The following is a 16,492-nucleotide window of genomic DNA, read 5'->3' on the forward strand; positions in this document are numbered from 1 at the left end:
TGGGAGACACGGCCGTGTGGACACACCTGCACTGCATCCACAGTCACGCCCGCCGTGTTAAAACACGGGTACTCAGGGGTTGGGGTGGTTGGGGTGGTGTGATGCAAATGTTAAATAAAGATGGCTCAAATCGCAGATCTGTGGTCCCGTCGTGCCTTATTCACACCACACTGGTGCCGAAACCCAGGACGCAGCACGGCGGGCCTACAACCAAGCCAGAGGGAGGAGCTGGCCCAGAGGTGGCCCAGCGAGAGCAGGTGGCGGAGGTGCACCGCCAGCGGGAAGAGCTGCGGGTCAGACCGAGTAAGGATCTTGTTAGCCACAGTGTTTCTAAGATTTTTACGCCCCGTTACAATAACCTCAGTTTTAATGTAAACAGAACTGATCTTTGCACAGAAGCCTGTGGAGCTTCATAATTAACCTCAGTGTGTGAAGAGGACTCTCCATTTAATAATAGCTGTAATAAAATGTTATGGCCAACGGTGTTAAACGCTGCACTTCGGTCTAGCAGGGAAGATGTGGCTAATGTATTATTTGACTTCAAAGGCACGCACACACTCACACACACACACACACACACACACACAGAGAGACACAACAACAACACAGAGAAGAAGAAGAGGGGTAGTTTTACTACGCATCATAAAAACGCAATCATTCATCTTCCAACTGTATCTTTCTGTTCTGGCTTTAGAATCATTGGTTGTTTACTGATCTGTACTTTGGGAGTCATACTGTTGTGATACTGGGGAGAATAGGGTAAGGTTTGATAGACTAAACCCTTAAACACAAAACTTCAAAAACCTAGAGAGTGAGTAAGACTGCTAACTGTATCGTTCAGCAATAAACTTATCTACAAATGTGTTAGAAAAGAAACTGCAAACTATAAAAGGAATCTGGATTTAAATAGAACATAGTAGTGTTGGAATAAGTGCAGGAAACACTAGTATTAGGTGTCTATGGAACAAATCTCCTTCAACGTTCAAATGACCAAAGTGAGGACTACAGGCGTTTCTCTCAGTTGGTTGTGTTCAGGGAAAAAGCAGCTAAATACGCTGAGACTTCTCCACATTTGTTAGTGAGTTAACTCTGGATATCTGTAGGTTTTGTCAAACTTGGAGTGAACAAAAGCAGAAAAACAGTAAAAGATGCAGACAGTGAAAGTCTGGTTTATTTTATAAGATAAGATAAGATAAGATAGAACTTTATTAATCCCTCGGGTGGGTTCCTCTGGGAAATTCGACTTCCAAAAAAAAGCACAGCAACGACCGAAGTTACAGTTACAGAATTGTTATATATATATATATATACACACACACACACACACACACACACACACACACACATATAAATACAGAGACAAATATAAATAAAATATACAAAGGGGATAAATAGAATAAATAGGAATAAAAAATAAAAATACAAGTGAATTGCACATTTCAAGTATTGAGTCTATTGCACTGTTGACTATTATGAACACAATAATACTATTATAACACTATTATGACATTATGAACACAATGAAACATTTTACAGTCCACAGAGCAAAGTAGCATACATGATAAATAGATACACATAACACGGTCAGTGAGAAGTAAAACTCATCGTCTTACCACGTGTTATATTCTGTAAACTTAAAATAAACCACAGAAATTAGTGTTTAGTGTTTTAAAGTCATTATTAAAAAACATGAGTCAACATTACTGAAGTGACACTTTAACGATGCTTCATATCACAGTCTTTATGATGATAAAACATATTCTCTCGTTAGCACATGTCTGCGCTGACACTTGTCATGAAAATGTCCTGAGCCAGGGTTCAAGCTTCCTCTTCAATTACCATTAATCATTAATAGGACGCACAAAAGATTTGTCGCATTATCCCCATAAACAACATGCTTTTATAGAAATCATTGTGACACAAATATTTAGATTCTTGTTTCACAATGTGCCTGAACTCAAAATCTTTAGAGTTTCATATTTATAAAGTATCGCAAAGAATACATTTATACCATTGTATGAGCTACACTTCTTGTAAAAAATAAACTGATTGGTAATGCGTTTGAGAAAACCTCCTGCTGTGACCTTCCTTCTGTGAGGGCACACACACTCACACAGAGAGAGAGGGGGGAGATCATTAATACAACGGCTTGGAACCGGTTTTTGGATTTTCACTTGTTGTTGGCTTTAATATGAACAGTCACATAAAATTCATTCCAATTTTTTGCCTTTGCTTCAATTAAGATGTTTCTTTAAATCTACAACAGCTTCCTTTTCGAAAAGTTTACTGACATAGTAAGGAAGTAGCTAGGGAACTCAGTAAGTATGAGCAACAATAGCTTAGGGAAAGTTTCTACAATAAAGAGGATTTCATCATCTGCGGTTCGTCAACAAGTGTCGTATTAAAAACAATTCAGCAGACTCTCAGAGTGCAGATACAAACTGTTTTCAGCTGTAGAGGTAGAGATACACTTCATGTACTTATCAACATACAGTTTAGGGGCTTGCATTAGAGTGCTTTGGTGCTTGGGCCTCTTTTATTTAGCATAGTTATACCATTGTGAATTTATCATATCAGCTATCATATGTTTGACATGCAACTAAAAATTCGAAAATATATTTTTTTAAATCAGTAACTTTGCAAATTTAGAGGAAATGTTTTCGGACAACATATGTGTCACATTTTAAACAGGGTTTGAATAATCAGCGCTGACATACAGACATTTATGCGCTGGGTATAACAGACATGCTTACCTTGTGAAAGGCCCTCGGATTTCTTGGAGCAGAGAAACACACTGTATTGTTGCTTTTCTCTATTGTATAAGCAGCGCCCGACTGTCAGAAACGCTCTGTGTGGGTAGCAAAGTCGGCTCCAACGCACATCCAGGAATCCGTGTGAAAGAAAGGTGTCGCTGCAGCTAGGCTCTCAGGATAGTGAGGCTTTTATTTATATTTGCATTCTGGTGTGTTAAAACTAGCAGCCTCTGTGTCCCGCTTGGATCCTCATTCCGAAAATTCAGATATTTAAATAAAATGGTGAATTGGCTAGTGATGAGGAGCCACTTAGATCCGTAAAATGAGGTTTGATTAAGTTGAACTCTTATGAACAGCTATGAATTCTACCTCTCTGCTGATGTGTTCCAAACAATCGATGTTTTTTACATGGCCAAATTGTGTGCTAACTACCTCCCACCGCTGTGTCTGAGATCTGAAAAAATAAAAAGTTAAAACGATATACCTTGCGGCAGTTGTGAAGTGCTGAGGAAAATACTGTGTGTCTGATGGGGTGTTTTTATATAGGTGGACTTGGTTTCAGTTGGGCTCTGAGATGCAGATATAAAGAGCAGGTTGTAAAGAGAAAGGTGGAAAAACTATGGTGGTTCAGTTAGTCAGTAGGAGGTGTAATTGTCTGCCTGTAGAGATAAAGGTGTGGGGTGTAAGAAAATGTGAAAAACCTTTGGAGGTTCAGTTGGACATGGTTTCAGTTGACGTCTGACATGATAAGATAAGATAATGGAACTGTTTGTAATTAAAAAATGTGGAAACTATGGAACTACAGTTGGGATGTGTGTGCTGGGATGGTCTTGATAAGGGAGCCTCTTTTATTGTTTTATGACTTCTTTTGCTGACTGTTGGGGCCCTACCTGTAACCCACTCTGTCTAACTGTTACAGAGTGTGACTAGGTGTGAATATGTGGTTTTAGAAGTATCACAAGAAAAGTTTATTTCTAAAGGAATACCTGTTGTTGTTTGTGGTACTCTATTTAAAACTATTAGCCTCTGTGTCTTTTCGGAGCGCTAAAGAAAAAAGTAAAATGCCCCTAAAGTAGTTAAATCATCTATGTGTAATCAACAAGTCTTACTGTTGCAGTGTGTTTGTGACTAGTAGATAATTATAGGGCTAGTTGCATTAAAGGAACATTGGGGTTGATACAGTGCTAGTGTGACTAGGTGTGAATATGTGCTTTTAGAAGTATCACAGTTTATTTCTAAAGGGATACATGTTGTTTGTGGTATTCTGTTTAAAAACTATTAGCCTGTGCAAAAAAAAGTGCCATTATATTAGGGAAAGGGGAAGTTGTGAGGGGGGAAAGGGGAAGTGTGGGTGTGGGCGGTGAAGGGGGAGGCAAAATAAAGTACCATTATATTACTACTCTTTTGTGTTGTTAACATGTTTAATGTTATGTATTTTCTTCTATTTAATCTCAAAAAGATCCTAAAACAGTCAGTGATCACTGTTGACCTCCCTCGGCTTTTATTACCGCTAATCATTTATTTAAGCTCAGTTTTTAAAACCTTGGGATGTAACTACAACCCAGCCCATGCATCAGTATATGAATGACTAACCTCGTATTGTGGATGGATTATCTCAGTTGTTCTCCTGGCTGAAGTTTGGTCCTTTTACAGCATCCTGCCATGCGATTACATTTGTTCCTGACCACTGAGAACACTCACGTTAACTTTTATCGAGTGGAAAAAAAGTTAGCTTGTTTATATTATGCTAACATAGCTGTGTCGCTAGCGGTCATGTAGCACATCATTATATACCAGCTAGCCAAACTTCAGTAACCCTACAAACGTCACTGCTGTTTAGCTTTCTGTCATTTATGTTGGAAGTGATAACAGAGCTGTACGTTTTAATTTGTTTCCAAAACCCCGCAGTCAGGACATGCTATATTGTATTTAGATAGAAGCTAGCGAGCTAACTTCCTGCTAACTTCTAACTCCGTTAAATGTCATAAATTCCGTTTTCATGGATGCCTGGATGTTAAACTCAATTGTTACACCTGTTAGAGCAGAACGCTGATCATTTTATTAAAGATGAAAGACTTTAGACAGTTTTCAACTCTCAGTAATGCCATAGTGATCGTTTGATATATGGACCTGCAGCGGAGTTTAGGTCCAGACACGGCTAGTGACGTCAGACTTTACAACTGGATACATCTTGTCACAGAGCTTTACTCTATTTCACTATTTATTTGAGTGCTATGAAACTTTAATAAGGACAAAGCTGTTTTGTAAATTTATTAATAAAAATGTATTGATCACAAAAAACAAACAAACTGTACCTTCCATCTACTAAACCAATTCAAACTATTTAAATAAAAAGACGACTGCTAAACATGGAGTAAAAAATACCTTCAGCTGCACAACGTTGTTAATTCTCACCTACTGTACTAATTTCCTTTTCTTGCTTTCTCTTTGATAGGTTTGTGTCTCAAAATTGAACTGAAAGCCTTCTAACTGCCACTAGCTCAAATTACTGACACACCCTTTTCCTGTTGGGTGTCTTATCATTTGTTTCACATCTTCGAGCTATCTTTCAGTCCTTATTTGGTCCTTATATCCTTCTGATCATTATTCCTCTTAGCCACAGTGGACACACCATAGGAGCATTTCTTATAACCCAAGCAAATTCAAGTAATTGAAGTAAGTAAACATGGGATTATTGAAATATGGGATACATACACCATGCATTAATTATCAGGGTGCTGAGATGTTGACCCAGCATTTTGAGTGTTTTTTTGTTTGTTTTTTTGTATTTTTTATTTCTTTTTGCTGTTTGGGGTAAATTTTTAAGATCTAGTGTTTACAGTTAGTATGGAGTTCAGTCCTGGTTAGATTTTAAGTGTAGTTATTCTTATGATCTGTGTTTTCTTGTTGATGTCTCATTCCCCATTTCCTGTATGAATCTTTCATGTCCTCTGCTTATGTCTCCTAAGTTATGCCTGTCTCCCTCTGTCTAAAAAATACAATATGTAAACTCTGTCGGTTTACATATTCCCCTCATGTTATTACTCCGAGTCTCCCCTGTCAGTATTTTGTTTTGTGTATGTTCTACCGAGTCCGCCATGTGTGTCTCCTCCGTTGTTGTGTGACTTAGCCTGTGCCTTAATATTTCCTGTTTTAATTTGATTTTGTGGTTGTGTGCTTATATTGTGTCTGTCCTTTGTCAGGTTCTCTGGATCTCTCGTTTTGTGGTCCAGTTATATATATATATATATATATATATATATATATATATATATATATACACACATGTGTATATATATATGTGTGTGTGTGTGTATGGAACGCCAGGACTGCCATAATATATATATGGACCTGACCGTATTTACATATAAATTTGTTGGGATTGTTTGAGGTTAGATCAGGCAAAGCATGAATCTGACGAGCTTTTGGAATTTTGAAAATACAATATTTAAGCTAATGAAATTTCTCTTTTTTTCAGATATGGATGCTGAGGGTAAGTAATGTAATGTGGCAGTGCAACAGCATTTTGAGAATATCTTTTAAAACTAAAATAGTGATAAGGTTGAGGGTGAGGAGGAAGAGAAGAGAGAAAATAGGACTAGAGAGACACAAGAAGAAAACACAAAGTACAGAAGCTGTTTCAGAGGAGTACAAGTTACATGTATAACGTGTACAAGGTATAATTACATTAATTATACCCATACAAGAATAGTACTTCAATGAAATACTTAAGTAAATAACCTACTAGAGTACTTGTTTTTTTATTATTATTATTATTTAATTAATATTAATATGGGTTAGCACAGTGGCACTGTTGCCTCACAGCAAGAAGGTCGTGAGTTCGACTCCACCAGCGGGGTCTTTCTGTGTGGAGTTTTCATGTTTACCTAGCATTTGTGTGGGTTCTCACTGGGTACTCCAGTTTCCTCCCACAGTCCAAAGACATGGAGTTAGTGGGGTTAGGTTAGACAGGCGTAGGGCCATGCAAAGATGTTTGAAGGGGCGGGGTCTCAAAGTTAAAAAAGGGGCACATAGAACCAGGCTGAATAACAACAACCGATGACACGAAGTACCATCATGTGGTGGCCTTGCTGGATCCGCTGTCCACTCGTCGTGTGATGACCCTCATCCGGGATCCCCCCACCCAAGGGAACAACCAATCAATGAGTCGGTGGCCCCTGGGAGATTTGGTGGGGACGCGGGAGATGCCATCGGATGCCGAAGCTCCTAGTAGCCGGGAGAATGTGATCCGGTTCTTCTGTGAGTGAGTGGTAATCCTTCGCGGCCAGCAGCAGGAAGTTGGCAAGGCCAGCTGGCATTAGAGCCAGCAACTGTTGAAGGAAGAGGTGAGTGAAGAGGAATCCGCCATTATCCATTCCTGGCAAGGACAGCATGCTCTCCATGAACTCGAGAGCGGTACCATCACCCAGGCCTGAGTGAGAGAGGAGTTTCTCAGCCCGCTCTGCATCAGAGAGGGAGTAGTGCCGCAGCAGTGCCTTCAGAGTGGTGTATTTACCTTGGGTTCAAGGTTCTTTATTTGTCACATGCATAGTTATACAAGTATAACACACAGTGAAATGTAGCCTGACACGCTCCTCAACATGTGCAAAGAAATTGGGGGGGGGGTGTAGAGGAAGAACATTATATATATATATATATAGTATATACATTGGGCGAATGTGCAGTAGTAGCAGCAAGCAGGTGAATTCTGTACATTAATATGAATAGACATCTGACTATTTTACAGGATAGACAATATAAACATGTTTAAAATTAAAGGAATTTGAAATGTACATTGTGCCTTGGTTTAGTGTCTGGAAGAGTCCTGTCTCAGTCAATTATAGATGATGTGAGCGGGCGGGTGTGTGTGTTTAGGGCACGGATGGCTTGGGGATAGAAGCTCCTCTTGAGTCTCTCTGTCCTTGCCCGGAAGATGCGGAACCTTCTACCAGATTGCAGAAGTTGGAACAGTTTGTTGCCAGGATGGGACGGGTCCTTCAGTATCTGCGCTGCTCTAGTCCGGCATCTCCTGGTGTAGGTGTCCTGAAGCGGGGGGAGAGCAATCCTGCAGCAGCGTTCTGCTGTACGGATCACTCTCTGGAGAGCTTTTTGGTCCTTCACACAGCTGAAGGATGGGGGTGGGGGTATCTCCGGGTGGGGGTATCCCGGAGTAGGGTCATCACACGGCAGGTGGACAGCGGATCCAGCAAGGCCACCACATGATGGTATTTTGTGTCATCGGCTGAAACACCCCAAAGAGCAAACTGAGCTTCGACTTGCACAAACCGCGAAGGAGGGTCGTGAAGCCAAAAATCTGGCCGCTTAACCGCCACTGCAAAAATGAAAACATACAGCTCTGCTATCACTTCCAGCATAAATGAAGACAGAAAACTAAACAGCAGTGACGTATGTAGGGTTGCTGAAGTTGGGCTAGCTGGTATATAATGATGTGCTATGTGGTGGCTAGCTACACAGCTATGGTTAGCATAACATAAACACAGTGCTGCCAGTGTCCGGCAGCCTCGCCTCTATCAGTTGGGTTATTTGGCAGACTGGAGGTGATCGACACTTTTCTCTTTTCTCTTTATTTGCAGCACATGCAGTTCTGCAAGGAGGTGGAGAAATTACTACTGATTTGGCTGGGTTAGTGGGGATGATCGACACCTTTGATCGGCCCGGTAAAGCTTTTGCTGCTGGTACCTACGCAGGAGCAGATGCATTTGCAGATGGATTTGAGGACAAACCTGGAAAGCGTGTTCCAAAGGCAGGAGTGTATGCTGCTGCAGGAGTGGGCTACGCTCGTGCTGAGTGGAGCGTTTTTGACGCGGAAGCCAAAGGTCCAAATGCCAGTGCAGGAGCCGGAGCTTCTCTATCTTCTCTCAGTGCACGAGCTTTTGCCAGAGCAGAAGTAGCCAGTGCTTCAGCCTCTGCTGGTCCATTGAAAGCTAAAGTCGGCCTGGCAGTAGATACAGGAGTTGGAATTGGTGCCAGGGGTCTAGAAGCACAAGTTCTAGGAACTGGTTTCACTATTGGTCCTACACTGAGGATTTCCCTGTTAGGCAACGGTTTTGAACTTAACCTTGTATAGATGTCGGCTTTATACTAAGAAACTGTCGTGTTTTTATGGTTTCTTGGTGACACTGATTACAAACTAATAAATAAATACAATAACTATTTATTCATTGATTGAGTGATTGATTAAGTGATGACACTGTGCAAGAGAGAAACATTATTTTGTGTAATTAATTGTCCTCCTTTCCTCACTGTTTTGCATATTCAACCTGTATGCCTCTTTTATATGTTGAAATCACTTCTAACGGATACACCTGTGTGTCATCTGACAGGAGTCGCTTCGCCACATACAACCTGATCGGAAGGTTGGTGGGATTGATCCCTTGCTGCTCTAGTCTCCATGCAACTTGGGCAATATACTAACCCCAAGTTGCTCTCCATGCATACATTTGAGAAACACACTGTATTGTTGCTTTTCTCTATTGTATAAGCAGCGCCCGACTGTCAGAAACGCTCTGTGTGGGTAGCAAAGTCGGCTCCAACGCACATCCAGGAATCCGTGTGAAAGAAAGGTGTCGCTGCAGCTAGGCTCTCAGGATAGTGAGGCTTTTATTTATATTTGCATTCTGGTGTGTTAAAACTAGCAGCCTCTGTGTCCCGCTTGGATCCTCATTCCGAAAATTCAGATATTTAAATAAAATGGTGAATTGGCTAGTGATGAGGAGCCACTTAGATCCGTAAAATGAGGTTTGATTAAGTTGAACTCTTATGAACAGCTATGAATTCTACCTCTCTGCTGATGTGTTCCAAACAATCGATGTTTTTTACATGGCCAAATTGTGTGCTAACTACCTCCCACCGCTGTGTCTGAGATCTGAAAAAATAAAAAGTTAAAACGATATACCTTGCGGCAGTTGTGAAGTGCTGAGGAAAATACTGTGTGTCTGATGGGGTGTTTTTATATAGGTGGACTTGGTTTCAGTTGGGCTCTGAGATGCAGATATAAAGAGCAGGTTGTAAAGAGAAAGGTGGAAAAACTATGGTGGTTCAGTTAGTCAGTAGGAGGTGTAATTGTCTGCCTGTAGAGATAAAGGTGTGGGGTGTAAGAAAATGTGAAAAACCTTTGGAGGTTCAGTTGGACATGGTTTCAGTTGACGTCTGACATGATAAGATAAGATAATGGAACTGTTTGTAATTAAAAAATGTGGAAACTATGGAACTACAGTTGGGATGTGTGTGCTGGGATGGTCTTGATAAGGGAGCCTCTTTTATTGTTTTATGACTTCTTTTGCTGACTGTTGGGGCCCTACCTGTAACCCACTCTGTCTAACTGTTACAGAGTGTGACTAGGTGTGAATATGTGGTTTTAGAAGTATCACAAGAAAAGTTTATTTCTAAAGGAATACCTGTTGTTGTTTGTGGTACTCTATTTAAAACTATTAGCCTCTGTGTCTTTTCGGAGCGCTAAAGAAAAAAGTAAAATGCCCCTAAAGTAGTTAAATCATCTATGTGTAATCAACAAGTCTTACTGTTGCAGTGTGTTTGTGACTAGTAGATAATTATAGGGCTAGTTGCATTAAAGGAACATTGGGGTTGATACAGTGCTAGTGTGACTAGGTGTGAATATGTGCTTTTAGAAGTATCACAGTTTATTTCTAAAGGGATACATGTTGTTTGTGGTATTCTGTTTAAAAGCTATTAGCCTGTGCAAAAAAAAAGTGCCATTATATTAGGGAAAGGGGAAGTTGTGAGGGGGGAAAGGGGAAGTGTGGGTGTGGGCGGTGAAGGGGGAGGCAAAATAAAGTACCATTATATTACTACTCTTTTGTGTTGTTAACATGTTTAATGTTATGTATTTTCTTCTATTTAATCTCAAAAAGATCCTAAAACAGTCAGTGATCACTGTTGACCTCCCTCGGCTTTTATTACCGCTAATCATTTATTTAAGCTCAGTTTTTAAAACCTTGGGATGTAACTACAACCCAGCCCATGCATCAGTATATGAATGACTAACCTCGTATTGTGGATGGATTATCTCAGTTGTTCTCCTGGCTGAAGTTTGGTCCTTTTACAGCATCCTGCCATGCGATTACATTTGTTCCTGACCACTGAGAACACTCACGTTAACTTTTATCGAGTGGAAAAAAAGTTAGCTTGTTTATATTATGCTAACATAGCTGTGTCGCTAGCGGTCATGTAGCACATCATTATATACCAGCTAGCCAAACTTCAGTAACCCTACAAACGTCACTGCTGTTTAGCTTTCTGTCATTTATGTTGGAAGTGATAACAGAGCTGTACGTTTTAATTTGTTTCCAAAACCCCGCAGTCAGGACATGCTATATTGTATTTAGATAGAAGCTAGCGAGCTAACTTCCTGCTAACTTCTAACTCCGTTAAATGTCATAAATTCCGTTTTCATGGATGCCTGGATGTTAAACTCAATTGTTACACCTGTTAGAGCAGAACGCTGATCATTTTATTAAAGATGAAAGACTTTAGACAGTTTTCAACTCTCAGTAATGCCATAGTGATCGTTTGATATATGGACCTGCAGCGGAGTTTAGGTCCAGACACGGCTAGTGACGTCAGACTTTACAACTGGATACATCTTGTCACAGAGCTTTACTCTATTTCACTATTTATTTGAGTGCTATGAAACTTTAATAAGGACAAAGCTGTTTTGTAAATTTATTAATAAAAATGTATTGATCACAAAAAACAAACAAACTGTACCTTCCATCTACTAAACCAATTCAAACTATTTAAATAAAAAGACGACTGCTAAACATGGAGTAAAAAACACCTTCAGCTGCACAACGTTGTTAATTCTCACCTACTGTACTAATTTCCTTTTCTTGCTTTCTCTTTGATAGGTTTGTGTCTCAAAATTGAACTGAAAGCCTTCTAACTGCCACTAGCTCAAATTACTGACACACCCTTTTCCTGTTGGGTGTCTTATCATTTGTTTCACATCTTCGAGCTATCTTTCAGTCCTTATTTGGTCCTTATATCCTTCTGATCATTATTCCTCTTAGCCACAGTGGACACACCATAGGAGCATTTCTTATAACCCAAGCAAATTCAAGTAATTGAAGTAAGTAAACATGGGATTATTGAAATATGGGATACATACACCATGCATTAATTATCAGGGTGCTGAGATGTTGACCCAGCATTTTGAGTGTTTTTTTGTTTGTTTTTTTGTATTTTTTATTTCTTTTTGCTGTTTGGGGTAAATTTTTAAGATCTAGTGTTTACAGTTAGTATGGAGTTCAGTCCTGGTTAGATTTTAAGTGTAGTTATTCTTATGATCTGTGTTTTCTTGTTGATGTCTCATTCCCCATTTCCTGTATGAATCTTTCATGTCCTCTGCTTATGTCTCCTAAGTTATGCCTGTCTCCCTCTGTCTAAAAAATACAATATGTAAACTCTGTCGGTTTACATATTCCCCTCATGTTATTACTCCGAGTCTCCCCTGTCAGTATTTTGTTTTGTGTATGTTCTACCGAGTCCGCCATGTGTGTCTCCTCCGTTGTTGTGTGACTTAGCCTGTGCCTTAATATTTCCTGTTTTAATTTGATTTTGTGGTTGTGTGCTTATATTGTGTCTGTCCTTTGTCAATTTCTGTGATTAGTAGCTAGTAAGCCCTTAAGTATAGAAGAAAGTGCTTGGATGAATGGGTGTGAATGAAACAGGTATACATGTATAAAGTGCTTTGAGTGCTCTGGGAGAGAAGAAAAGTGCTACGTACGAATCAATCCATTTACCCCCTTCCCCCTCTCCTCTTCATTTGTCTTTGACCAAGAGTTAACAATAATCCTGGACCAAGATTATTGTTACCCTAGACCCAGATCAATCCAGTATGGAAATCTTATTTTTGATGATCTGCATGTTTGATTTGGTGAATGCTGTTTTAATGCTGGACACCGTTCCTCGTGCAACCGTCTACATATATACAGGCTTGGGACCAGCCTAATGTGACCTTAAAACTCATTACAGTTGAAGAAACTTTTGTCGCGGGGTCCTGAAGAAATGCAGGCATAGTCAGGAAGCGTTCAGTGTGGATAGTTTATTCTGCCGGCATCCCAGGTGCACAAAAGATTATTTACAAAGAAAATAAACAACTAACTTAATTCAAAACAAAACAAACATCTATATACAAAACACAAGCAGCTGAGCCAGTCTTCAAGTTACCCTCACTGTAACATCTCACAGAAAGCCCAGGTAGGCCCTGACGGCCTCCCTTTATATCCCATTGCCCCTCCCACTAGGCATAATAGTCATCCCTTTATCATTTCTTTCCCCAAAACACTCATTTTTCCTCAGCTTATTTCCAGCTGTATTCCTACAATACATATATGTATACACAAATTTATGGCCACTTCCAGACAGCCTAAAGTGTTTCACAGTAACAAAAAAAACACAAACAAAAATAATGCAGTTCACGTGACCTTTCCAAGCGCATGCGAACCCACTATTTGAACCCCCAGAACACCATACCATTATGGCATTATTTTTGTGCCACTATTCTGAGCGCACGTAAAAAAAAATTGAGCGCACGTAAAAAAAAAATTTGCAGGTGCAAGTGTTGCATTTTGAGGAGAAATTTTATTTTGAGCGAAGAAAAGCTAAATTTGAGTGAACAAAATTCATTGCTGCATGCAAAAGATGTATTTCAGTGTTTGCTATTATCCACACACACACACACACTAGCAGCCCCTCTCGCTCAGTTTTTGCATTTGTGCTTGCTCGCAATGTGTTGCTTGCGCTCTCAACATTTCTGCCCGTCTGCGCCAACTCTTTCTGTATATTTGTGCCACAAAACCAGCCAATCACAGACTTGGATGCAAAAAAATCTGATTGGCTGTTTTGATCTCCAATCAGCTCGAAATGACGAAATGCAATATCCCAGAATCCATTTCATCCAAAACTCAAACGAGGCAGTGGCGGAAGAATACAGAGTGGCGGAGTTTGAAATATTACTCTTTCTGGGTCAAAAAATAAACTTTTAAGATATTTTCATGCGAGAATGGTGCTGTGTAAACTTAAAATACCTGCTCGATTCATCAAGACATCACATATTTGCATAAGTGCTCTAATGTTTTCGGAGATGCCTGTTACCCACCAGCTGACCGGGTGGTCACTCGGGTTAAACATAATATATAAGGCTGAACTGACAAAAAATCACCGACTACACCACCAGGTATTATAGGAAAAACCATAAAACCTTTGAACTAAAACAAGCTGACCACCAGCTGACCAGGAGGTCAAGGCTCAATAGAGCGTGCGAGCACAGCTAACTCCTGGAGTATGGTTTTCAACCCCCCTGCGGTATTTTGCTACTCAGGTTAGTTAGTTATGGCTACGATTGAAAATACCCCCCACACCCCACCCCTAATGGTTGCACCTCCCGAAACTTTTGTCTGGGCTCTTATCTCATTTTTTTATTTGAAACAATCAACAGAGAATTTCACACATTTCACATATTTTTATAAGGTTTTTAAGGCTGTGGTGTTAGTTTTTTAAGTAACATGAGCCCAGCAGCAGCAGCAGCAACGCTAGGCTAACACTAACTAGCTAGCCATATTATAAACCTCATGCTAAACTAACAGAAGCCACAAAATCAGTTTAAATAATAGTAAACATTTACTCACCAAGTCAGTGTATCAGGTAAAGATCCACAGCAATGACAACAATAATCTCTTGAGCTGTAGCTTCTCCAGGTTTGCTCAACATATTCCGGAAAAAAAATGCTGGCACCGCAAACATGCGGACTGATCTGTGCGAGGGAGGAGGATGGTAGTGACGTGGCATTTTCAAAACACATCTTTCATCCTTCCGCACTGACGAGCAACATTTCCAGTTTACTTCGTTTTTCTAAGTTAAGAAAACTCAAATAAATTGAGCTGATCAGCATTTTTGCATAAAAAGTATTGGTAACTTATTTAAATTGAGTTCTAATAACAAATTGATAAAGATTGAGTTCAGCATACTTTTTAATTAAACACAATATTACATTTTACAGTGTAGGTTAATTGGTAATTCTAAATTACCTGAATGCTAATGGTTGTTTGTCTCTATGTGATAGGCTGGTAAGCTGACCAGGGTGTACCCTGCTGCTTACCCTATCACTTCTTGCCTCAATGACTACCGCCCAGTAGCACTCACCCCCATCATCACTAAGTGCTTAGAGCAGCTGGTCCTAGCACACTTCAAATCCTGTCTCCCCCCCACCCTGGACCCCCACCAATTCGCATACCGCCAGAACAGGAGCAGAGAGGATGCAGTCTCCATCGCACTGCACTCTGTCCTCTCACACCTGGACAACAACAACACCTACGCCAGAATGCTGTTTATAGACTTCAGTTCAGCATTCAATACAATCCACCCCTCACAACTCACGAGGAAACTGACAGACCTGGACATCAGTTCCCTCATCTGCAAATGGTTACTGGACTTCCTGACCAACCGCCCCCAACATGTCCGGCTGGATAACCACTGTTCATCTACAATCACAATGAACACCGGTGTACCACAAGGCTGTGTGATGAGCCCTTTCCTCTACTCCCTCTTCACCCAGGACTGCAGACCTGCTGATGGTTCCAACACCATCATTAAGTTTGCAGATGACACCACGGTGATTGGCCTCATCAGTGACAATGATGAGGCCGCCTACAGGGAGGAGGTGGATCGTCTGGCTGAGTGGTGCGACACAAACAACCTGCTGCTTAACACCGAGAAGACCAAGGAGCTCATCGTGGACTACAGGAGGAATGCTGACCCACATCCACCCATCCACATTAAGGGGACGGCTGTGGAGCGTGTGAGCAGCTTCAAGTTCCTGGGAGTCCACATCTCCGAGGATCTCACCTGGACGACCAACTGCTCCAAGCTGGTCAAGAAGGCTCACCAGCGCCTCTTCTTCTTGAGGACTCTGAGGAAGAACCACCTGTCCTCAGACATCCTGGTGAACTTCTATCGCTGCACCATCGAGAGCATCCTGACCAACTGTATAACAGTCTGGTACGGGAACTGCTCTGCCTCGGACCGGAAGGCGTTGCAGAGGGTCGTGAAAACTGCCCAGCACATCGCCGGAGCACCACTTCCTGCCATAAAAGACATCTACAGGAAGCGGTGTCTGAAAAGGGCTGGGAAAATCATCAAAGACCCCAGTCACCCATCACATGGACTCTTCACCCTCCTGCCCTCTGGGAGGCGCCACAGGAGCCTCCGGACTAAGACCACCAGGTACCGGAACAGCTTCTTCCCCACAGCTGTCAGACTCCTGAACTCTGCCTCCTGACATCTGACCCACGTTAACACATGAACTGAACATACACACCCCCACAATGGACAACTGTACCCTCAAACACACAATAATAACATGGACTGAACCACCACTCACAACCACTAGCACTTTATACAGCCTCTGTAGAAACTATCTACACCCTCACTTATCTTAACTGCACTACTGTATAGCTCTGTGTAAATAATCATTCTGTACATTCGATAATTTTTAATCCTACAACTGTTTACAACTTGCATAGTTCCCATTTCTGTATAGCTGTATATCTCAGATTTCTGTAAAGTTATTTATTTCATATTCTGTATAGTTTTTCATATTTATATCCTGTTCATAGCCTGTACATAGCTTGTACTCACTACAGCCTGTACATACTTATAGTTATAGAATATTCACAGCATACTTCATACCGTGTACATTA

General features: G+C 40.8%; 1 protein-coding gene across 1 annotated transcript; it reads left to right on the forward strand.

Annotated features, from left to right (window-relative positions):
* Positions 1-107: 107 nt before the first annotated feature.
* On the forward strand, positions 108-8,913 carry LOC146684974 (uncharacterized). The gene is made up of 4 exons (XM_085442984.1): positions 108-303; positions 6,232-6,246; positions 6,903-7,013; positions 8,255-8,913. The coding sequence occupies exons 1-4, from the start codon at positions 108-110 to the stop codon at positions 8,839-8,841; spliced, it is 909 nt and encodes a 302-aa protein (XP_085299110.1). The 3' UTR covers positions 8,842-8,913.
* Positions 8,914-16,492: the final 7,579 nt, after the last annotated feature.

The sequence above is a fragment of the Copadichromis virginalis genome, linkage group LG20 (assembly GCF_057382275.1).
Source record: "Copadichromis virginalis isolate Kocher_CV1m ecotype Utaka linkage group LG20, C_Virginalis_male_GT1.1, whole genome shotgun sequence".
Lineage (NCBI taxonomy): Eukaryota > Metazoa > Chordata > Actinopteri > Cichliformes > Cichlidae > Copadichromis > Copadichromis virginalis.